The 24,441-nt window shown below is 43.9% G+C and overlaps 2 protein-coding genes across 4 annotated transcripts in view; one reads left to right on the forward strand and one right to left on the reverse strand.

The window, feature by feature from the left end:
• Positions 1 to 24,441, forward strand: part of LOC142398498 (uncharacterized) — a 462,406-nt gene that overhangs the window by 5,356 nt on the left and 432,609 nt on the right. The window lies entirely within an intron of this gene.
• The window catches only part of smg7 (SMG7 nonsense mediated mRNA decay factor), a 32,333-nt gene continuing 17,260 nt past the window's right edge, over positions 9,369 to 24,441 (reverse strand). The window contains exons 12-23 of one of the 3 annotated variants that reach the window (XM_075482508.1): positions 23,065 to 23,125; positions 22,864 to 22,983; positions 21,531 to 21,954; positions 21,296 to 21,437; positions 20,200 to 20,435; positions 18,010 to 18,348; positions 16,222 to 16,371; positions 15,613 to 15,699; positions 14,331 to 14,481; positions 12,953 to 13,123; positions 11,339 to 11,499; positions 9,369 to 9,564 (exon numbers count right to left, since the gene is read on the reverse strand). In XM_075482508.1, the coding sequence (XP_075338623.1) occupies positions 9,451 to 9,564; positions 11,339 to 11,499; positions 12,953 to 13,123; positions 14,331 to 14,481; positions 15,613 to 15,699; positions 16,222 to 16,371; positions 18,010 to 18,348; positions 20,200 to 20,435; positions 21,296 to 21,437; positions 21,531 to 21,954; positions 22,864 to 22,983; positions 23,065 to 23,125 (2,156 nt within the window). In that variant the 3' untranslated portion in view covers positions 9,369 to 9,450. Of the gene's footprint in view, positions 9,565 to 11,338; positions 11,500 to 12,952; positions 13,124 to 14,330; positions 14,482 to 15,612; positions 15,700 to 16,221; positions 16,372 to 18,009; positions 18,349 to 20,043; positions 20,436 to 21,295; positions 21,438 to 21,530; positions 21,955 to 22,863; positions 22,984 to 23,064; positions 23,126 to 24,441 lie in introns of all 3 variants that reach the window. The other 2 variants (XM_075482506.1, XM_075482507.1) reach the window with 2 other exon arrangements.

The raw sequence follows: 24,441 nt of genomic DNA on the forward strand, positions 1-24,441 counted from the left end.
TCCCCTTTAAGACTTAATTTTGCTTTCAGTCAGCAACATGTCAGTGGACGCAAAGCGTCTTTGGGTTGTAGTCCCACCCTTCACTCTTCCACTTCCACCCTTTCAGCAAAGTATGGTCTTGTCCAATCTCAAAATCTCAAGATGGCAACAGCCAGAATCTAAAGTCCAGGTTTCTAAAGAGCAGTCCACAAACCACCATCATTAGGATACATCATTTATATTCAGTTTTCGTGTTTTTGATTGCAACATTTCTCTTGTCTACATGAGTTGATGAGCCTTGCTGATTTAGTAACTTCTATCTTTATCCCTGCAGAACTCCCACAACATTATGTCTGTAACGAAGAGGAGGTTCTGACTGACCGGCAGCTTAGAAACCAGGAGAGGAACTTCAGTCTGGATCAGGAAGAACCAGAACTTCCGCAGGTTAAAGAGGAACAAGAGGAAGTCTTCACCGGCCTGGAAGGAGGGCAGCTTGTGCTGACACTGGAGACTGATAACTTTATGGTGACTTCCACTATTGAGGAAAGTGACCACAGTGGACCTAAACCAAACAGTGACCAGCTCCTGTCTCACAACTCTCCTGTACCACAGAGCCCAGATCAGGACAAAAGCAAATATTTAGACTCAGGATCAGCAAGACATGGAGAGCTGAGGCCAAACAGACATCGCTGGAACAAAAATGACTTCAACAATGGGACCAATTCTGTCATCTCAGACTGTTACGCTGATATTGACGCAGGAAGAAAGTCCACAAAATGGGATGTTTGTGGACAATCGTTTCAGATTGAGTCTCAAACTAAGAAACATCTCATAATCCACGCTGACGAGAAGCCACTTTCTCACAAGACAAATGGTGGAGGTTTTGGACAAAGTGGTAGTTTGACTGCTCCTTACACCGGAGAGAAAACATTCCCCTGCAGCACCTGTGGCAAGCAGTTCACAGAAAAAAAGAAACTGAGTCGTCACAGCAGATCTCACACTGGTGAGAGGCCATATTCTTGCAGGTGTTGTGGGAAAAGTTTTAGGCAGAGTGCCCATTTGACCGCCCACATGAGGATTCACACTGGGGAGAAACCTTACTCCTGTAATACCTGTGGGAAAAGATTTAAAGACTCACGTACACAGAAACGGCACATGGGATCTCACAATGCTGAGAAGCCGTATTGCTGTCAAATATGCGGAGAAAGGTTCAAACGGGGGGACAATATGTTGGTACACATGAGAACTCACAAAGTGTAAAACTCATCCTGTTGTAAAATGTCCAGAAAAAGTTTAATTTCTAGCACTTCAGTTTGGGTCCACATGAAAATTTAAATATCTATATATATGTCTTTATGCAGTGATGGTGAGTTTGATCAATCCACAGACTGTATTGTAAAGAAATGCTACATTACCCTAGCCTGGCTGACGCGTCCACATCTCGATGAGATGGGGGTCTGGGAACTAGGTGTGCATTTTCTCGTATTTGAGGCGTGGTTTACGAATGCCTAGAGCCGTTTATTGGGCGCTATGAATGTCTATCAAATGGCGTCTGGTTCTTCCCATGCTGCTTTGCGCGCGATTCATAGCCAATTGCATCACTTGTACCAGATGACGTATGTAGAGCGACAGAAATTCGACGAGGAAGAAGAAGACGCTTTACTGTGTATGAGAAGACGTTGCTCTTTTTTAAAAGTAAACTTGCGTTCTAAGCTACTTAAAACACTTTCTAATGCTGCGTGTACACCAAGAGCGACCTACGCTACCTGAGCGCCGGAAATCATTATTTCTCTATGGAGGGGGAGCTAACTGGGCGACCAGAGCGGATTCCAGCGATTAAACTCAAGCTAACATTATGGTAATGAGCTATGACGCGGTTCGGCGAAAACCAATGACAATCCACAGATTGTAGGGGTCCGACAATCCGCGGGGTTCGCGGAAACAGACGTGTAAACTTTGTTTCCTATCCAAACAATAGTCGTTTAATCCTGAGACTGTTGCAATTGCCGTGTCGAGTGCTTCAATACAATAGTGTAGTAACCCCACGCATACCTTTCTCCCTGCAATTAAGTTTTATTTCGGATTTATTTCGGATTTTATTTCAAATTTAGTTTATTTTTCACAGCTGCCTCTGCTATTCCTGCTCTTCTCAGGTGTACCTAATGTAGTTTTACATAATTTGTAACGTGATGTATATCTTGTATAACAAATTGTAAATAACAACACGTTTATTCGTGTCCCTGCCCTCTCTTTCCTCATGTTTTTTTTCACGGGGGTGCTGCACAGCCGGGCCTTTAAGAATTGAACATTCTAATGTGATGTCACGAGCTACCAAAGCTACCAAAGCGAATTCTCAGGCGAAGCTTCTCCAGCTACCTCCGCTGTGTCCGCTGCCATGTTGGATTAACACTCTACAAGCTTCGGTGTCGCACATAGACGTCGCTATCGTCTTGGTGCCCCCCCCCGTTCTGTGATTGGTTCCCTAACTCAGGCAAAAATAAGGGCGGTGGTTTCCAGGCTGCCTTTGCAGCGTGAATGAAATCGCGCGCAAAGCAGCATGGGAATTCCCAGGCTAACATTACCCTTTGAAGTTGCTGAATATGTGAAAAACTTGTTGCAACCCACAAAATAAACATCTTGCTTTCATTCACAAGTAATAATTTTATCACGAATGTCAAAGCTAACACCATGAGTGCTGTGACAGAACATTGGTGTTAACGCAGGTTAACGTGTGATTGGATTCCTGATTCACGCCCACATCCACCCTCTCAATGGGAATGGCTTGGCTCATAAACTTGTATGAATCATATCGTGCCTGTTCACAAAGATGTGCAGAAATTTCTGAAATGTTTAACATCACCAACTTTACCAAGTCAATTAAAAATGAATCTCGTGGTACTACTCTACCTGTATGCCTTGGTGACAGTGGATGTTAATTATGGAGGAAAGATTGTGTGATTTAATGTTAGAGTTGAATAATTATAAATAAGAGTATTATCACTAGATGCATCAATAGGTACTTTGACTTAAAGGCATCACCAGCTGATTTAAACGTTTGGCGTGGTGATAATTTGTTGGTCCAAATGAGAACTCTCAAAGTTAATTCAGTTGTAAAATATACGGGAAAAGTTTCATTTGTAGCACTTCAGTTTGAATCCACGTAAAACTGAACATGAAGCTCCAGTTGAGTGACATAAAACCCTCTTCAGAGGGTGCTAGTCTGGCTTGATTTGTGGTGCAGCATACATGTTTCTGTAATAAAACAATGAATAGCCGGAAATTAAAATTGAGAGTTGATGTTAAATACAATCCTTATAAACACACCAGGTGGAGACTGTGCAGGTCATCATCTCCCTGTGTCTGCTCAGTTAGCAGCCCATTCTCCTCTTGCTTCACTCGAACCTTTGAACTATGGGTTCATTTTTCAATAGAACTGACAAACGCGACAGTCCTCAACAAATGATGAAAAACAGACTCGGCAGATAAAGATCGCTCTCAAATCTCCTGACAAGATTTGAAAGAAGGAGCGCTGTTAATTGTGTCGCTGTGGAACAACATTAATTAGGATAACTAGTTTGCTGACTCAATCACAGCTCAAACATCATGATGGATAAACTCTATAAACGAAAGCACTGACCTGCATGTCTGTCTGCAGCATTTTAAAGGCAGGTTCAGACTCATTCGTCTGCAGAAGAGGCTGAAAGGACCATAAAATTCAGTGAATCTGACCACATTAGAAAGGAAGAGCTGCCAATTGAATCTGACTGTCACAAACAACATGTGCAGCTTGTTGGAAGTGACAATAATGTCTCAAATAAGTTTAGTCAGAATTCAGATCAAAGCATAAATATTTATTCCATTTTAACATTGTCACTGATAAATGTTTTGATAATGAACAGTTTAACTCACAAAATAACTGTTTTTTTATTCAATAGAAAAGATTTTCTGTGAATGGATGTATTCATCTTCAAACAAACTTTTCCTTTCAAATAAAATAGAAATTTGGCCATTTCAGTAATTTGTCTGTTTATGACTAAATAATTTATCAGTGATATAGTTCATTTAAAAAATAAAGGGACAAAGCAATCATCATTAGGACGTTCACTTAAAATACTCAAGTATCTTTTCAGCTTTTGGAGAACTTTGTGTCACCATATTGCTTCAATTCTAATAAAAAATATAACAAGGTCTGGACTTTTTTTGCTTTATCTAAATGAAAATTGTACAAAAATGTTGATTCCGAGTCAAAATCAGGTCTTGAAAAATATTATATGACATCTCTAACTTCAATGTATTTGAACTTTGAGAATTTTTATTTTTACATATTTCAGCTTATTTTAACCACACAAGTAAATAATGGTAGTTGAAAAACATAAAAAAAAAAAACTGAATTTCATTGGATTTGCTCTGCGATTGAGCCAATTAGCCCATTATTATGGGACAGTTTCTGAGCTACATGCACTTGTTGAGCTGCTTTGTGCGTAACATACTGAGTTACTAAGACATCAAGGTCGGTGAATATTTTAGCAGAATTGATTTCAAGATATTTGACTCGCTCAATTTGTTATTTATTGATAATTACTGTACGGGTGGTTTCTTATTTTACTAATAAACGATGAGCAGCAGCACCGAGCAGCAAATATCATCTGAATGCAGAAACTTCCATACGTATGAATGACCACCAGGTGGCAGCGTAGCTTCACAGTAGAAGTACAGTTGAATCTTTTTGACACATTTCCATCTACTTCAATGTTTATTCTGATTTACATTCACATGTTGGTTCCTTTTGTTGCTGTTTTATATTATTATCTTTAATTCATGGTGTAGACTGTAGTGCTGCAGCTGTTTGCAAAGTTAAAACAGCTTCTTTGTGTGTCTTGGATTGATAATAAACTATCAGAGTTGTTGGCATACAAACACAACAAATGCACGACAGATTGAGTTGGACGACAGGGATTTGTTGCACAGACTTAACAAATAGCAGATAGTTTAACTCACCACCATTTTCATGTTTTAAAGTATAAAACCGGACTGTAATGTCTTAGGGGGACGAGCAACAGCAGCTACATACAGAAGTGACTTAATTTATTCTGACTAGTTTGAATGACTTATGGGTCCCTAAATTGTTTATTCATAATATGACTAATCATCTTCTGGAGCTTTGCTAATGGTTGAAACTCTAATATATTTTCCTTGATTTTTTATTATTTTTTTAAATCACCTCATTGTCATTGTCCTACCTTGTCTCACTTTGTCCTTCGAGAGCTTCAGCAGCAACATGTCAGAGAAGAAGAGGATGTTCTCTCCATCAGCAGCTCTGTAACCAGGAGAAGACCTTCAGTCTGAACCTGGGGGAACGAGAACCTCCTCAAGTTTAAGAGGAGCAAGAGAAACTCTGCACAGATCAGGAGGAAAAGCAGTTTGCTTCGAAGCAGGAGACTAATACTTTTATTGTGACACCTATTTATGAGGAAAGTCACTACAATGAACAAGAACCAAGTAGTGAAAAGCTCTTCTGTCACAACTTACCTGCAGCTGAGAACCAAGATCAAGAAGAAGGTAGCAATGAAGACTTGGAATCCACTAGAAATGCAGATGTGAAGCCAAAGATGAGTCATATTATCAATACAGACAACTCTACTCTGACAGAGAATCAGTACAACACTGACACAGATAAAAGGGTTGTACAACGTGATGTTTATGTAGAAACTTTTAGGCATACAGCCAAGACACGTGGGAAAAGATTTTCAATATCATCTGCACTTAAAAGGCATGTGTTATTTCACACAGGTGAGAAGCCTTATTCTTGCAAAATATGTGGGAAAAGTTGCAACTAGGTTGTTCATATGAGAACTCACACAGGTGAGAAGCTGTATCTCTGCGGCACCTGTGGAAAGGGATTTATTGTCCCGTCAACACTTTAAAAAGAACATATGGCTTTAACTTTACCTTTAAAAAACTTTATATCTTTCATCAGTTCCAGTCTGAGCCCATTCATAGATGCGTTGAGTTGTAGTCACAGCGACACCGACAGATAACTGGAAGGCACCCTACTGCGACATCTGATTAAAATAAGTTACATCCTACTGACATGTGAATTCATTGACTGGACGAGAAACATCCGTAAAAGCTTTGACGAGACCAAACGGTGTCGGCTGCGAGCAGCTGTTTGTGTTTGAATGTTTTACACCAGACAAATTTTAAATAGGACCAATTCACAACCAAAAGCCACATTAACATTATATTCCTCAGCTCAGTCCTTCAAAGCCTCCAGATATTCAGTTGGACCCAGTTGGATAAGAAGGCTCTGAACCTTTAGACCTCCGAGATTCTCCAATGATCAAAAAGACACTCGACACTACAGATTTGCAGACTTTGCCACCTCAGAGTTGGATTTGTATGTTTGTAGCTTTAGTCAAGTGTGTCTAAGTCTTACAATGGAAACTACCAAATTAATTCTGTCTGGTGGGATAGCTTTTCCAATTAAATCCTCACTTCCTGTTTCCATGATCCCTAACGACCTCGTGGCTCATGGAGCTGTGACGACAGTAAAGTCTGAGGTTGGAGACAGGTCTGCCTTGTTGGGTACGGTCTACATTCTGGAAGGCACCATCATGAAATCGAGCTGAAAATGAACAGAAGCGGACACAACGTCAAGGGAGAAAGTAGTTTATTTAAAGGCTGATTCCACCAGTTCTTAAAGTCTACAGAGAGACAAACACAAGAAGTCAAAGCTCAGATCTGAACCGGACCACGAGGACCTGCCGCCCTGAAACCTTCCAAACATCTCAGAGTGGAGACAGATCTGAGAACATCTAGTTCTTACTCCAAAAACCGCCACCAGAACCGGCCCGGCTCCGATCCTCGTGGAGAGCCTCCGACATGAAAACAAACACGACTTCTCTCCTTGATGCTTCTGGCCACATCTGTCCTCACATTCATTAAGATTTCATCTTTATTGTTTTTTTTTCAAATACATTTTGTAAATGCAACATGAAGCACAATCACACGGAAAATAGACACGTCTCTGAAGTTAATAAAACGCCCTGCTCGGGGAAATAAAAACAGGATTTTCTTTCCTCCTCAGAACTAAACAACGAGCCCTTCTATAAAGACGGAGCAGCTTTCTGCTGGTTCGAACAGGAAGTTACAGTCTGAACCGTCACGTCCAGCTGAAGCCTACAGGTGTCCTGATTGGTCAGCTGTTGCTCGCTGCGCTCTGATTGGCTGAAAACAAATGACACAGCTGGTGTGAAGATGTCCTGCAGGGGCGAAACCGCAGAAAATAAAGCCCAAACTCAAAGTCCGCCTCCACCATCCGGACCCTCATCCCGGACCGGGAACTTTCAGGGCCGGCTTCTACTTTTACGAGTCAAATAAAAAAAAAAAACGACACGAGCTGACGGTGATTTTTTTCTTTTGTTTAAAGAAGCTGCACTTTTCTCACGTCTCATGTGTGTTTTCTGCTTTTCTTTTAAGTGAAAGCAAAATGATTTTAAACGTTGAATCATGAATCTGAAAACTTCCCGCAGGTGAGCCGACGTTCCACCGGTTCCTTCATCGAGTCTTTAAACGAAGTGCTGAGCAGAAACTGTTCTAAAATTCACACTTTTTTTTCTGAACAAAACAACAAAGTGTGAAAAACTGGAGCTTTTTGTGTCACCACAACTGAATATTTACATCATCAACTGCCTGGATCCGACATTAAGATAAATTAATGGAACAATAAATTGCTGGTCAAACAAAAACTGAGCGGAAGTAAAAACCTGAACCAGAACAGATCCGGGTCGAGTCCGCTCGGGTCTCATTAAAGCAGAGCTGATCGCGTTGTTGAGTCCCAACAGAAGATTCCAGATTACCGTGATGCAACTAAACAGCCGACCGTTGGCGGGTCGAACACCTTGTTAGAATCCGCCGTTTGTCTGTAAACTTTAAATTCGTTTCAGGTTCAGGTTGAAGTTTTTGGATCGATGACGCCACAGACTGTTGGGACTTTCGTCCTCTTGATGAACCAGCGTTCGCTCCGGCCCGGCGGGTCGTCGGATGCGACGAAGCAGCAGAAACAAAACGAGATTTTTTTTGGGGGCTTCGTTTCCACATCAAACAGAAGCAGAGCGAGCGACTGTGGGACGCCACGCTCATCGCAAACCTGAATCTAACGGCTGGCGCTCAGGCTGAGCCGGACGCACCCGCCTGCCTGTACAGAGATCAGAAGTAACGGGACAGCGAGCAGGCACAGAGGAGGCAACAGCTGCTTCCAACTAGTAACAGAAACAAAAAAGGCAGAACATGAACAAAAAGAGTAAATGCTAAAAGGTTCAGTTAGCAAGCAGGGTTACACCTTTTGTTTTTGTTTTTTTTCTTCAGCAATTAAAGAAGAACAGGAAGAAGAGGAAGAGCCCCCCCGGAAGAACCGAAGCAGGAAGCTAACAGATAAACCTGCGTCGGCCTTCAGAGGGCGTGAAGCTAAAACTGCTACGAACAAATCACAAAGCACAGTTTCTTTTTTTTGTTAATATCTGCGATCTCTTGAAGCTAACGGCGATACTATCCCTAAGATGGACGGGGTTTCATCTTCTTAGCCCCCGCACCCGCTCCAGCCGTGCGATGCTCCCCGGCATCCCGGAGCCTCGAGGTTATTCCCTCAGAAAGGTCACATGGCGAGCGGGAGACGTGACAGACAGCTCCGCGAAGCAGCGTCCGGTCCCGGTCCAAACTCGGCTAAGAGACAACCCGCCTACAGTCCAACTATGGCGATATATATTTATGTAGCTGTAACCCAAACCGTCCTTCGTCCCCGGCTGCAGAGCCTTCCTCCTCCTCCTCCACAGTAATGAAAATGAATGGAGAGATCAGAAAGTCCAGTTATTTTTCTCCCCCTGCGCTTCACCCGACCTCCCCCCTGAACCCGACCACCACACCGTCCTCGCCCTCTCACAGCGACCCCCGCTTCAGTCTGCGGCGGCGGAGACGCTAAAAACCGGCGCTCCGTCAGGGCCGAGCAGACGTCCAGGAGGTCGTGTTTTTTCTTTTTAACTTTTTTTGTTTGTTCCAGAGAAAGAGGAAGTCCTTCGGGGGGGGAGGGGAGTTGTGCGGATGTGGCGGCAGTTAAAAATCAGGGAGGGTTAGTTGTGGTGAGGAGTGGGGGATGGGGGGGTGTTCCCTTAAAGTTCAGATGTGCGCAGGTTGAAGGAAACCCGGCGGCAGCGTGGCGCCGCGGTCGAAGAGATCCCGCGCCCTCCGATCCAGGAGGGGCATCACCGCTCCTCGAACAGCCGAGGGGGGTGGGGGTGGTGAGTCAGCCTCGTCGGGGGGTCGTGTCGCCTCCCCAGCCTCCACCGCTTCTCGTCGGTTTAATATCCCATTTCAATTGGAGCTGGTCTTGGTCAAACTTGAGTTTTTTTTCCCCTCCGTTTCTCCTGGTGGTGGTTCGTTGACGTGCGGACACAAAGCACCGCCTCGGGCTGCCGTTCAGTGAGGCGGGTTCATGGCGCCGTGACCTCGCTGCTGCTTCTGCTTCTGCTGCAGGAGCAGCTGCTCCAGCGCCGACGGGCCCGGCTGCATCATGGAGCTCGACCAGATGGACTGCGGAGGACAGCCGAGAGTTAGCAAACAGCCGCTGAGCGGAAATGATCAAACTTCCTGAACTCCTGACTAGGGTTGCAAAATTCCCGGAATTTTCAAAGACGGAAACTTTCCATGGGAATCTAAGGGAATAATAAGGTTGGCTCCTCTAGGGAACTTAAATATAGTTGAGGAAAGTATATTTTAGCATTATCTTGACTAAAACAAACAGATGCCATTCCTCAATCACACGCACAGAGCACACTGCTTACTGCATGGCTATTGAGACCACGCCCCCTACTGGCACTGTGCACGCCTCCATCACGTGTACAGAAGATTTCCAGAAGACTGGACCACACTTTTGAGTCTGTGGACTTAACAAAGTGAAGTAAGTTTTGAGTTTATTGACTGAACAAAAACGCAGAGGATTGCTCGAAGGAAGATTTGCATGTTTAATGGGACGTTTTGGAGGAAGAGTGGCATTTAACATTTTGAATGGGACTTTGTGGAGATTTTTGAATGAGTGGAGTTAGGGGATGGGTAATATTGTTTTTGTTCATCCCTGAAACAAGTAATTAGAACATGTTCTTCTCTACTTACAAATAAATCTGTTGAAATATCTGTTGAAAACATTTTGTATGGATGTTTTCTTATGACTTCTGTTTATATTTATGCTTGGATATAATATATTCCCAGTTAGTTCTCCTAAATTCCCATGGAAAGTTTCCAATATGGAATATATCCAAAATTCCCAAGCTTAACTTCCCATGCAAATTTACCGGAAACTTTGCAACCCTACTCGTGACACAGAACCACTGAGACCGACGAAGCTTCACACTTTATGAAAAGAATCCAATCCGTTCTCAAAGTTTAATCAAATTAAAGAAAATTAAATCAAATCATCAAATCAAATTTATCTGTAGCACGTTTCATGTCCAAAACAATTCAAAGTGCTTCACATAAAATAAAAGCATTGCAGCAGGGAGTGGCAGAAGCATTAAAAATACATAACAGAATATAAAGAGAAACAAATAAAATCATTTAAATGAATTTAAAAACCAGCAACAGTCCAGATAAATTCAAAGATAGCGTGCAGATTTCATGCATAGACACATGAGAAAATAAATGTTTTTAACCTGGATTTATCCCCTTAAACGCCTGAATTTATATAGCTGTATATAAAAAAATGTTTTGTGTGTGTTTTAGCCTTTAAGTAGATGGTAAATAATGCCGAGATTATTCATTTCACTTTTGCACAAAAAATAAATAGAAATTTTGGTATGTTGCAAATTTGCAACACCAGGCATAATGGTCAATAATAAGATAACAACAACAACAGGAAATAAGTCCGTCACTTTGCGGTCCCACTAGAAACAAGTGCTTGTCGAAGGTTCCTGGGTCCGTAGTGAACATGGACTAACCGGCATTGGGGGAATAAAGATGCTATCTCAGCTGGTTGATTGAGTCAAACGGTTTGTAGCATATATGCGACAATAAGTGGTTAAAAATGTCTCCATTTGGTGAAAGTTTAATCTCCACTGGCAGTTTGTTCCACTTGTTTGCAGCATAACAGCTAAATGCTGCTTCTCCATGTTTAGTCTGGACTCTGGACTGGACCAGCTGACCTGAGTCCTTGGATCTAAGAGCTCTGCTGGCTTTATATTCTCTGAACAGATCACAGATGCATTCTGGGCCTAAACCCTTCTGGGATTTGTAATAAACAATCAGTTCTGAAAACTGAATCATTAAACATGTCCAGAGCACCAAAACTGTGCCCGACAGGATGTTCACCCACCTTGAGGCTGTCGAGCAGCACGGTGGAGGACGACTCCTCCATCGGAGACTCCTGATTGGTCCAGGAGCTGCCCGTCGACCCGGCCTGATGCCAGCTGGTGTCCGGCGCCGTGGAGGAGACCGAGGCCGGCAGGTAGTCCAGCCCGAACCCGCCGACGGTTCCTGAGAGACGACAGGACGGGCACACGTCAGCACCTGGAACCGAAGCTCAGACCCGGAGAAGCTTCTGGCAGAACCAGCAGAATTTGGGCTGCCGGTCCCAAGCAGTTTGGCTACAACCGACACGTTTTCTCTTTATCCTGTCCGAGTCGCACCACTTCAAACGGGAAGATTTAACAACCAGAAGTTCGTTCACTCGTTTCGTACGACACTCACGTATACTTTAAAGGGACAGTTCGCCTCTTCTGACATGAAGCTGTGTAACATCCCATATCAGCAACATCATTTATGAACATCTTCTTACCCCCTGCTGCGTCCTGTGAGCAGAGTTCCAGCCTCGTTTTGGTGTTGATGAAGGTAGTCCGGCTAGTTGGCTGGGGTTTAAAAAATAAAGCCTTTTGCTTCTCAGAACAATATGCGTTCAACAGAGTAATACATTTGCATCACAAAATGGTTCTCCAGGAAAAAGTCAGACCTCACAATCTCTTGGCCCTATTTTCTCTCCCTTCGTATCACTGCCTGCTGCCGCCTGTTACGGTGTTTGCTGCTCGGTCTGCACAGCAGGCAGTGATACGAAGGGAGAGAAAATAGAGCCAAGAGATTGTGAAGTCTGACTTTTTCCTGGAGAATGATTTTGTGATGCAAATGTATTACTCTTTTTTTAAACATATCTTTATTGCTTATTGAAATTATACACGAAAAGCTTTGTACAGAAGCATGAAAGCGCCTTATAATACACAGAACGAGGTGAACAAGCAAACAAACAACCATACAACAGCAAAAACCCACACAGTGAAAGGAAAGACAAAAAAAAAAAACAGGAAAAAATCTATTCAAAACAGATTAATAGGAAGTACAGACAAGGACCAAAACAAAAAGAAACCGTACAACGACATAAAGAGCTCAGATTTGTTCTTCAGTTAAAGTGATATCCAGGTGTTACTATGATGTTTAGTTGGTTTCATAACTCAACTCAGACCAGATAAGTCCCTTCTGTAGAGTCTGTGCACTCTCCATACCAACATAATTTAAAAATGGATTCCAAGTTTTATAAAATAACAAAGGTTTGTCCTTATTACTCTTTTGAACGCAAATTGTTTTGAGAAGCAAAACGCTTTATTTAAGTAAGAAAATGTTCATAAATGATGCTGCTGATATGGGATGTCATACAGCTTCATGTCAGAAGAGGCGAACTGTCCCTTTAAGCGTGTTCCTTATTAAAATGTTGTAGAATGAACCTTTGAGCTGAGACACATGAGCAGAACTCTCTGGTCGTGCACACTGACAGAGGAAGATGGTTCCCAGTCCTCAGCATGTGAAACCCTCACAGCCTCTTCACCTGCTGGACGTGGATAATTACTGGAGCGAGTCGGGTTTTCTGCTTGGAAAACTCGACTGCGTCTCAAACCTTTTACAGAGACTCTGGGAACAGTTCCGGTTCCCTCGGTTCACTCACCGGGCTTGTCGGCCTTCCAGCGATCCATCACCCTGCGGTCCCGGCTGTCCGGGGTGCCGATGGGCCCGAAGTTGGAGAAGGGCATGGCGCCGTGGTTGTGCGTCGGGGGGGAGGAGGGCAAGCTGCTGGGGTTGGAGGAGTGGGGAGACTGACTGGCCGGGGTGGAGTGGTCTGCCAATCAGAGCGCAGCTTACATCAGAAACACGTATCCCTTAAACAAAGCCTTAAAGGGACAGTTCGCCTCTTTCTACATGAAGCTGTGTAACATCCCATATCAGCAACATCATTTATGAACATCTTCTTACCCCCTGCTGCGTCCTGTGAGCAGAGTTCCAGCCTCGTTTTGGTGTTGATGAAGGTAGTCCGGCTAGTTGGCTGGGGTTTAAAAAATAAAGCGTTTTGCTTCTCAGAACAATATGCGTTCAACAGAGTAATACATTTGCATCACTAAATGGTTCTCCAGGAAAAAGTCAGACCTCACAATCTCTTGGCCCTATTTTCTCTCCCTTCGTATCACTGCCTGCTGTGTAGACCGAGCAGCAAACACCGTAACAGGCGCGGCTGTCGGCAGGCGTCTTTCCTTTTCTTTTGTTGTTTTCTTTCCTTTCCTTTCCTTTTGTTGTTTTCTTACCTTTCCTTCTTACTTTCTTTCTTTCTTTCCTTCCTTTCCTTTAATTTCGTTTGGTTTCCTTCTCTTCTCTTTCCCTTTCCTTTCCCTTCGTATCACTGCCTGCTGTGCAGACGAAGTGCAGACCGAGCAGTCCCCTGCTTCCGAGCAGCAAACACCGTAACAGGCGCGGCTGTCGGCAGGCATCTTTCCTTTCCTTCTCTTCTCTTCTCTTCTCTTCTCTTTCCTTTTGTTGTTTTCTTTCCTTTCCTTCTTACTTTCTTTCCTTTCGTTTCCTTTAGTTTTGTTTTCTTTCCTTTCCTTTTGTTTCTTTTCCTTCCTTTCCTTCGTATCACTGCCTGCTGTGCAGACGAAGTGCAGAGCGAGCAGCCCCCTGCTTCTGAGCAGTAAACACCGTAACAGGCGCGGCAGTCGCTAGGTGGCTGAACGCATTGATATGAAGGGAGAGAAAATAGGGCCAAGAGATTGTGAGGTCTGACTTTTTCCTGGAGAACCATTTTGTGATGCAAATGTATTACTCTGTTGAACGCATATTGTTCTGAGAAGCAAAACGCTTTATTTTTTAAACCCCAGCCAACTAGCCGGACTACCTTCATCAACACCAAAACGAGGCTGGAACTCTGCTCACAGGACGCAGCAGGGGGTAAGAAGATGTTCAGAAATTATGTTGCTGATATGGGATGTTACACAGCTTCATGTCAAAAGAGGCGAACTATCCCTTTAAATCTGAGCTGCGCAGGTGTGACGTACCTGAGCTGGCCGGCAGGGAGGGGGACCACGGAGTCCCCTCGAACAGCGAGTACAGCGACGGCTCCTGCTGCACCATGGGAACGTCGGGCTTGGAGCTGGGCGGCAGGGTTTTGCCGTAAGCTTGACTGAAGATGCTGTTCTGGTTGTACTCCTGAACACACACAGATGTTATGAACATAGGAGCTTGCTTCAGAGCGGTACATAAAGGACAGCCCCAGGTTTCATGTTATTGGGATTAAAGGAACTGCATTAGGCTGGTTTAAGTCATATTTATCTGATAGATTTCAGTTTGTTCTTGTAAATGAAGAATCTTCCTCACACACCAGAGTAAGTCATGGAGTTCCCCAGGGTTCTGTGCTTGGACCGATTCTTTTCACTTTATACATGCTTCCATTAGGTAACATTATTAGACAGCATGGCATAAAGTTCCGTTGCTATGCTGATGATACTCAGCTGTACTTATCTGTAAAACCAGATGAACCCAATAGGTTGGTCAGACTACAAGCATGTCTTAAAGACATAAAGACCTGGATGACTCAGAACTGTCTGCTTCTAAATTCAGACAAACTGAAGTTGTTATCTTTGGACCTGAGCGCTTCAGGGAGAAATTGTCGATACACATAACACTTAATTGAATTGTTTGTTTCAACTGAATAATATCTGAAGTGATAAAATCTATTTTCAGCCAGAAGAAGATTCAGTTTTCCTCCGACACTGGAAAAAATGCCCCTCCAAAAATAAGTAAAAAAAACAACAAATAAAAGACGTTTTTGCTTGAAATAAGCAAAAAAATCTGCCAGTGGAACTAGTGAAAATCAGCTTGTCAAGATTTCTTGAAATAAAATGTGATATTTAGGACTTTTAAGATAAAAGTGATCTTGAAATTAGCTTAAAAACCTCTTAAAATGGAAAAAAAAAGCTTGTTTCATGTGAAATATGACTCAAAATTAGATGTTTTCAAGACTTTTTCACTTAACAAGATATTCCAGATGTTTTGTATTAAAACAAGTCCCTATATCTGGCTGAAATGGAACTTGTTAGGCAGTTGTGTCTGATATTAAGTGTAATGAGATACTCAATGAGACACATATAAGATTTAGATTTTTTGCAGTGGACATCAAACCATCAGCTGAAACATTGATTGTTTAAACGCTTATAGGAATACAGCCTCTGTGGGAATGGGGCTGTCACAGATTGGGAGGATTTTAGTGGGGAACAGTGTAAGAGTGCGTTTGATCAGGGGAGATAAAAGATGTTTGAGGGGTCGGGTGAAGGCTCTCACCTGCATGGGGAAGCCAGGTATGGGCAGCAGGGAGGATGACTGGCTGACCACCTCGGGGCCACTCTCCATCCTGGTCTGGTTTGGCAGCTGCAGAGAAATGCGGGAGGATCACAGAAAAACATCAACACGCATCTGTATTTGTACAAATCATCCGATCAGATCAATTACGTTTACTGATCTCTGCTCTTTACATGTTGCGGGTGAGGCTGTAACTCATCTGTCAGCTGTGGGGCCCAAAGACCACAGAGGGGCCCTAAAGGAGACTTCAGGGTCTCCCTAAAATATTTGTCTTTAATGAGAAAATAATTAATAACTATTAATTACAACGAGTCATCTTTGCTCTAAACCGCTTGTTCCTTGTCTTCAGTTCCTTTAAATCTCCAGATTTCCATGATCCATCACTTCATTCGATGTTTGAACACATTCAAAACGATTTAAAAGCCAAAATCAAAAACAGCTACACTGAAACATTTCAGGAAAACTCTTTGGATGAACCGTTTAAAACGGCTAAATTACATATTTTTATGTGAGGCAGTACTAAAGAGATGCAAAGGGGTGAGCAGGGATGCAGGAGGTGGGGTTCAGGATGAAGAAGACAGGGCTACATACAAATATATTTGGTCCAGGAGCATTGCTAAGAGGGCCAGCCAAGGCCTGGAAGAAATCAGGAGGCTTAGCAAAGACGAGCTCCTCCTCTTCCTCAAAATCTGCTAGAGTTTTTAACAGGTCAGGAGGTAGAAGAGGCGAGCTCTTGTTGTCCTAGTGAGAGATGATGCCAGGAGAGGGGGAACAAAGAGGGAGAGGAGCAGAAAACAAGAGAAAAGAAAGAAGCAAGCCAGTGAGAGAGGTGGAAAGAAGGAGTTATACCGACAGCTACAGAGCAAGCTGAGCAATCAAATCTGTCAAAAAGCTGCCGGAAGGCAGAAGAACCTCCTTCACATCCATCTGCACAACTAAAAATTCACGTCTTTGTTTGTTTCCATCTGTGGAGTTTCCCTTTGATCGCCGATTACGGGCTCGTCCACAGACACACAGATCTGAAGCTAAAGTTCAGGAGGTTGAAAATGGTGTGAATATGTAAGCCTAACAAAAACATTCAAGTTAAAGGGACAGTTCGCCTCTTTCTACATGAAGCTGTATGACATCCCATATCAGCAGCATCATTTCTGAACATCTTCTTCCCCCCTGCTGCGTCCTGTGAGCAGAGTTCCAGCCTCGTTTTGGTGTTGATGAAGGTAGTCCGGCTAGTTGGCTGGGGTTTAAAAAATAAAGCGTTTTGCTTCTCAAAACAATATGCGTTCAACAGAGTAATACATTTGCATCACAAAATGGTTCTCCAGGAAAAAGTCAGACCTCACAATCTCTTGGCCCTATTTTCTCTCCCTTTGTATCACTGCCTGCTGCCGACAGCCGCGCCTCTTACGGTGTTTGCTGCTCGCTCTGCACAGCAGGCAGTGATACGAATTTAATTTATTATTTAATAAATTATTTATTGTTTATTCATTATTTAATATATTTTATAATTTAATAAATAATATAATTTTTTTTATAATAATTTTTTTTATTATTTGATAATAATAATAAAATAATTATTATTTTTATCATGATATTTTATTAAAATAAATACATTTTAAAATAATATATTTTATAAACTATTATAAAAATATAATATTTTGATAAAAATATAATATTTTGATAAAATAATAATATTTTTATAAAATATATTTTATACATGGTGCTAGCCGGAGAGAAAATAGGGCCAAGCGATTGTGAGGTCTGACTTTTTCCTGGAGAACCATTTTGTGATGCAAATGTATTACTCTGTTGAACGCATATTGTTCTGAGAAGCAAAACGCTTTATTTTTTAAACCCCAGCCAACTAGCCGGACTACCTTCATCAACACCAAAACGAGGCTGGAACTCTGCTCACAGGACGCAGCAGGGGGTAAGAACATGTTCAGAAATGATGCTGCTGATATGGGATGTTACACAGCTTCATGTCAGAAGAGGCGAACTGTCCCTTTAAGGGATGTTGTAAAGAAATTCAGCATCTGTGAGGCTGTAAGGAGGATCTGCAGGTGTTCCACCACAGGAAACAGGATCTAAACTTAGAACCAGAGATATGACACCTCCAAATGGGTCCTGACTGAGTGAAGTGACCTGATATCACCGCAAGGAAACTACTGGATGAAAGAAAAGGACATAATGTTTACTTATGAATAAGAGCTCTGAGCAGTTCAGTGAGTTACCAGGTTAAATGCAGTAACTTTATCTGATCTGAAGGTGGAATAGACTTTCTGTTCAGAGGAGAAACGACTGGAAAACAAAACAGGAAAAGCAAGAGAAGCAGCAGAGAGCCAGAGGCAGACGGGAGAGGATTCTCTCCTCTGAGCTAACCTCAAACGGGGGTCCGCGGGACCCGACGGGGACCTCCTGCTCCGCACAGATGCCGCCCGGCGGAGGCCTCTTCATGCGCTCTGCCATCATGGCCAGGCCGTCCCCCATCCTGTACGGGGGCTCCCAGTGGAAGTCCTGCATCTTGATGTCGGGGTACTTCATCTTCTTGTCCATGTTGGGCGGCTGCAGCTGGTGCTCGTACAGCTTCAGAGGATCCTGAGCCGCCATGTAGAAGGCCTGCTGCTGCTGCTTCATGGACATCTGCATGGGGGGCAGCTTCTGCAGGGCCGCCTGGGCCTGGGTCCACATCTGGGCGGGCTGGTCCTGGACCTGCATGTACTGCAGAGCGGAAACAGAGGGCAGGACACACAGTGATCCCGGTCAGCGCACACAGAACAACACGTTTTTACAGCTGCTGTGCAAGCGTGTCACCAATGTTCCCTCTAATGTTTCATGTGTCCGGGCAAACACACTGAGGACTAGGAATGGGAATCGAAAACCGGTTCTTGTTGAGAACCGGTTCCCAGTGTTTCAATTCCTTGGAATCGTTTGGCGATTTTGCAAACGATTCCCTTATCGATTCCAGTGGGCGCGAATGACGTCACCACGCAACGTTGCGTGGCGAGTCCGGCGCAGCCAGCAGCCAACAGTAAACATGGCGCCCAAGCGGTACAAACGCTCGAAAGTTTGGTTACACATCCCTAAAAAAGACGACAACAGGGCAACTTGCAAAGTGAATATTTCACCAAAGGGAGGAAATACTACCAACATGCAATAACTATGAATGAATGATTAACGTCGGTGAATCTGAACCCAGCAACGTTAGCAACGTTAGCATGTCCTCGGCTAACACTGCAGGTAACTAACTAACTAACAAACACTGCCTATCATGTTAGCTCCATTTGCCTGATTGTAAAAGCTGCTGTTAGTAACGGTTAAGGTTAAATGAATGCCTTCTCAGGCATTACATTTAGATGAAATCATGAGAGACAGAGCCTGACTGGCTCAGAGCCAGAGGCTGGTGGTGCTACCCCCAGTTCACCTCTACCTCCAGCTTCTCCTTTCACCAGAGCAGGAAGAGTTAAATTACCCAGGCCAGGATAGACCAATGTGGACCTCACCGTTGTTGGGTTTGTGAGGTCATGACTCGTGTTACTTCTAAACTAAACAAAGTTGATGCTAATCGACCGGTTTGTTGTCCTTTTTCTCCAAATGGGAATCGATAAGGGAACCGACAAAGAACCGAACCGTTAAGCAGAATCGAAAATGGAATTGGAATCGTAAAAATCTTATCAATTCCCATCCCTACTGAGGACCACTGTGAGCAACATCAGATGTGCACGCTGTGGCCACACACCAGTATCACACCTGTGGCTACATGGCTTATTAAAAAAAAAATCAAATCACAGCAGCAATTTTCATTGGTTTACTTTTAAAATAAGCGATTTGGCCCACTTAAAATGAAAAAGACAGAAATCTTGTTGTTCATGAGATGTGTAGTATGTTATCTGTTATATGTGAGAGTCATGCTTGCAGCCTTGTTTTGCAGAGTAGATTTTTCTCACTCGAAAAAGAAAAAAATCTCCCCCAGTTTCACCGCTTGTTCTTCTGTTTGCACTCAGACAGCCTAAAAGAACCGCATTTCTTTTTTACTTTGGCTTGGTGAGTGGATGTGGCGCTGGCGCTGCCCGTTCGTTTCGCCATGATAAGGGGCGTCTCTTAACTCCGCCGCACTGTTGTTAGCTAGCTCACCTGCACGGCGCATATGGGCAGGGCTCTATCATATATATATATGATATATATGCAAGCACCATCAATGCTCTGATTGGCTGCATAGCGCAAGTAAACCGTATCATTGGCTGAACACCTGTCACTCACTGCGTTACATTGAAAAATGGTACAGAAAAACACTTTATTGGTCTAATTAATAAATACGTTTATGGTGAATTTTATTTTATGCGCTGCATAGATTTTCTTGTGCGCTGAGACTGTGCGAGCAGCTCGGAGGGAACGTTGCGTGTCACGTGACCTGACCTGCTGCAGACCCGGGTGGTGAGGCGGACTCTTCCCCATCCCCACCTGCTGCACCGGCTTGGTGGGCGACTGCTGCTGACTCATGGAATGAACCTGCAGCTGGACCGACTGCTGCAAAGCCTGCTGGGAAGGCTGCTGCTGAGCCTGCGAGGGTACCTGGTTCATGGGCCCTGGCCCCTGAGCCGAGGACCCGGGGCCCGAGGGCCTCTGCTGACTGTAGGGAATGTGGGACTGCTTCCCGGCCTGGACCTGGGAGCCCGCCTGGGTGTGAACGCCCGGCTGGAGGAAAGGTCCCGGGACAGACACCCCCGTGGAGAAGGCGAACCCCGGATTCACCTGGAGCCCCGGGAACGCCACCGGGGGCGGGATCACGTAGGCCGAGGGAGGGAAACCTGAAAGGAACCAATCAGGAGGAGGTTTTAAATGCAGTGGGCTCCACATAAACTAAATAAAATCCAAACTTTGAGCCTCGGTACCGCACCGTCCCAAAGAAAAGAAGAAGCCTGTCTAACATTTCCCCCCGCATGTTGTTCCCCCTCTCTCTGCCCCCTACTTCCTGTCTCTCTCTCCTCCAACTACAGGAAAATCAGGAACAGGACAAGCAGATTCAAAAACAGCTTTTTCCCTAAAGCCATAACCTAAATCTAAACTCTGACACACACTGATCTTCCCTTTGGACAATCCCTGTTCATGTGCAATATTCAACAATTATGGCCAAACACTGTTGTGTGCAATATATCTATATACTTGAATCTACTAACACCTTATTTTATTTATTTTATTACCGTAACAAAAAAAACAAATAAATAAAAACTGTGCATCTTACACCCTTCCCTTTTTTTTTTACATTACTTATATATTTTTAATATTTTTATATTCGCACTCTTTGCACTGTTTTTGGTGGCTTTAAATTTCGTTGACAATAAAGGCATTCTGATTCTGTCCTGTCCATTAAAGGCATAAAAAGCCCCAAAAAATATTTAAATAAATATTTTAAAAAAACAAATATTAAAAAAAATATATATTTTAAAAAATATTTTAAAAAAGATATTTAAATAAATATTTTTAAAAAAACATATTTAAAAAAAAAATATTTAAAAAAAATATTTAAAAAAAATATTTTAATTTTTTTTTTTTAATTAAAAAAAATAAATAATAATAATAAAAAAATAATAATTATTAGAAACAATTATCGAATATTAGCATTAAAGTGGTTGACGTCCTCTGAGACTCGGGGCGTTTGGGGACGTACCGGGCCTGCTGGGCAGCGGTGGGAAGGCTCCGGGATGGTGGATGGGGATGAACTGGGAGGAGCAGGTGGTTTGGGTTGGAGTGACGGGAGTCTTCTTCGCCTCGGACACCGGAGTCTTCCTCAGCTCCGTCTGCGCCTTCACCTGAATCAGAGTCGGCGCCACATCAGCACGACAGACATCCAGCTGGATGGATTTTTTTATTTTAAAACGTGGGCTGGATTCCAGCGTCCTCACCTGTTTCCCAACATCGGCGGTTTTCTCGTGGCCGCTCTTCTTCATCTCGCTCTTCCTCTTCCCGTCCCTCTTCACCTCTCCTTTCCCGGCCGCCCCGTTGCCTTTGGGGAACTCCCGCCGCTCCTTGCCGGCGTCCTTCTGGTGGTGGATCCGTGCGGGCTCACGGCTCTGCTCTCTGGGTTTGATGTTCTCCTTGAAGGTGACGACGGGCCGCTCGCCGCTGTCGGGCCACGAGCTCTGCGTCTTCCCCACCGACAGAACCGACTTCAGACCCGAGTTCCCGCCATCGTTCTGCGTCTGCTCGCCATTGGACGACTCCTGCAGCACCGGCGCCTCCTTCTCCTGCGGCTCCTCGATGGCCTGCTCTGGAATGTCGGTGATGAAGATGAGGAGGCCGTCCTCGCTCACCGTGCACTGGATCAGCCTGCAGAGACCACGCAGCAGAGATGTCACTTCTGCTTTCTTTAAAGGGACAGTTCGCCTCTTTCTACATGAAGCTGTGTAACATCCCATATCAGCAGCATCATTTCTGAACATCTTCTTACCCCCTGCTGCGTCCTGTGAGCAGAGTTCCAGCCTCGTTTTGGTGTTGATAAAGGTAGTCCGGCTAGTTGGCTGGGGTTTAAAAAATAAAGCGTTTTGCTTCTCAGAACAATATGCGTTCAACAGAGTAATACATTTGCATCACAAAATGGTTCTCCAGGAAAAAGTCAGACCTCACAATCTCTTGGCCCTATTTTCTCTCCCTTCGTATCACTGCCTGCTGTGCAGACCGAGCAGCAAACACCGTAACAGGCGCGGCTGTCGGCAGGCGGCTTTCCTTTCCTTTTGTTTCCTTTCCTTCTTTCTTTTCTTTTCTTCCCTTTCCTTTCCTTTCCTTTCCTTCCCTTTCCTTTTGTTTCCTTTCTTTCCTTTCCTTTACCTGCTGTGCAGACCGAAGTGCAGACCGAGCAGCAAACACCGTAACAGGCGCGGCAGGCGGCAGCAGGCAGTGATACGAAGGGAGAGAAAATAGGGCCAAGCGATTGTGAGGTCTGACTTTTTCCTGTAGAACCATTTTGAGATGCAAATGTATTACTCTGTTGAACGCATATTGTTCTGAGAAGCAAAACGCTTTATTTTTTAAACCCCAGCCAACTAGCCGGACTACCTTCATCAACACCAAAACGAGGCTGGAACTCTGCTCACAGGACGCAGCAGGGGGTAAGAAGATGTTCAGAAATGATGCTGCTGATATGGGATGTTACACAGCTTCATGTCAAAAGAGGCGAACTGTCCCTTTAAGTGTTTATTTTTTACAGCTAGTCTGAAACACCGAAGTTAGAGCGCTCACCCCGGCTGGTTGTCGGCCACCCATTTACCCAGACCGACGAGGCGCTGGTGCCGGGCGTGCACCGGCAGGCCGTCCCTGTCCACCAGGATTCCCTGATGGCCTTTTGTGAAGTCCAGACACCTGAAACACAGACGGAGATCACGACGTCAACGCTGGCCGAGTCTTCAGCACATTCCTGAGTGAACCAGAGTGGGTCGGTACCTCAGAGCGGGCCGGAGAGCCAAAAAACCCTGGAGCTCGAACTCCTCTGGCAGCGGCATCACTGTGGAGAAAACAAGCACGCCTTCAGCTACAACAGAAACTCAACCAAAATTTAAAAAAAAAAAAGCTTGACAGAAAACAGACTCCGACTGGATCCGAGGTCAAACTGACATGCAGACACAGCAGATTTTATTATCAGATTCCAGCACGCTGCGTTCAGCGTTTTGTCCTGAGATCACTGCTTTCAAGACCCAAGATCAGCGATATTTCATTAACCTCTTAAGCGTCACTGTCAGCCGCCACACTGGATAAAGCCGGTTCAATGTCCCACATTACACATCAGATCTACCAGCAGATGGCAGATGTTTTCTTTGAATTATGCCCTGAATTAAGGTGTGTTCCCAAAGTAAATTACATAAAATGCTGTACTACTCACACTCACACTTTACTTCTGATGTCGATGTCAGAGACTTTGTGTGTGTGTGTGTGTATATATATATATATATATATATCCACATTTGTACTGTCACTCTGTTTACCGGTTACTATAGTTTATTTTTGCTGTGTATTAAAGTGTTAAAGGGGTACTCCGGGGCATTTGAAGCATGTTTCCATTGCTAGGGGTTGTCAAATACTGACAGTAGGACACAGAGAGGTGCAAATCTGCGCTCCCTGTGTGGAGATCGCTCTGTCCGCACAGCATTTCATGCTAAGCTAATACGTGGTGGCTAGGGGCAAGCGCTAACCCTTCCATGTAAAACAACAACTTGCACACTGCAGAAACGTCACACCACTTTATAACCCATCCGACAATAAAGTCACAAGCCTTACCATCAAAACCATATGCATGGTTCTCACATTACTGGCATGGGGACGTTACAAAACAACTTTATAAACAGCATGTAACTCACCGGCTGGTTGTAGGCTCGCGCATGTGAAAGCCCAAAAGGGTCGATGGACGATAATCCCATATACAAAACAATTATATTCTCTAGAAAAACTGCGTTCAAGTATTTAAAACATTACAACAATACATGCCCAGTAATATTCTTGTTATGTTTTAAATACTTGAACGCAGTTTTTCTAGAGAATATAATTGTTTTGTATATGGGATTATTCTCAATCGACTCTTCTGGGCTTTCACATGCGCGAGCGTACAACCAGCCGGTGAGTTACATGCTGTTTATAAAGTTGTTTTGTAACGTCCCCATGCCAGTAATGTGAGAACCATGCATATGGTTTTGATGGTAAGGCTTGTGACTTTATTGTCGGATGGTTTATAAAGTGGTGTGACGTTTCTGCAGTGTGCAAGTTGTTGTTTTACGTGGAAGGGTTAGCACTTGCCCCTTAGCCACCACGTATTAGCCTCGCATGAAA

This window comes from Odontesthes bonariensis, chromosome 14, assembly GCF_027942865.1.
Source record: "Odontesthes bonariensis isolate fOdoBon6 chromosome 14, fOdoBon6.hap1, whole genome shotgun sequence".
In the NCBI taxonomy this organism is placed as follows: domain Eukaryota; kingdom Metazoa; phylum Chordata; class Actinopteri; order Atheriniformes; family Atherinopsidae; genus Odontesthes; species Odontesthes bonariensis.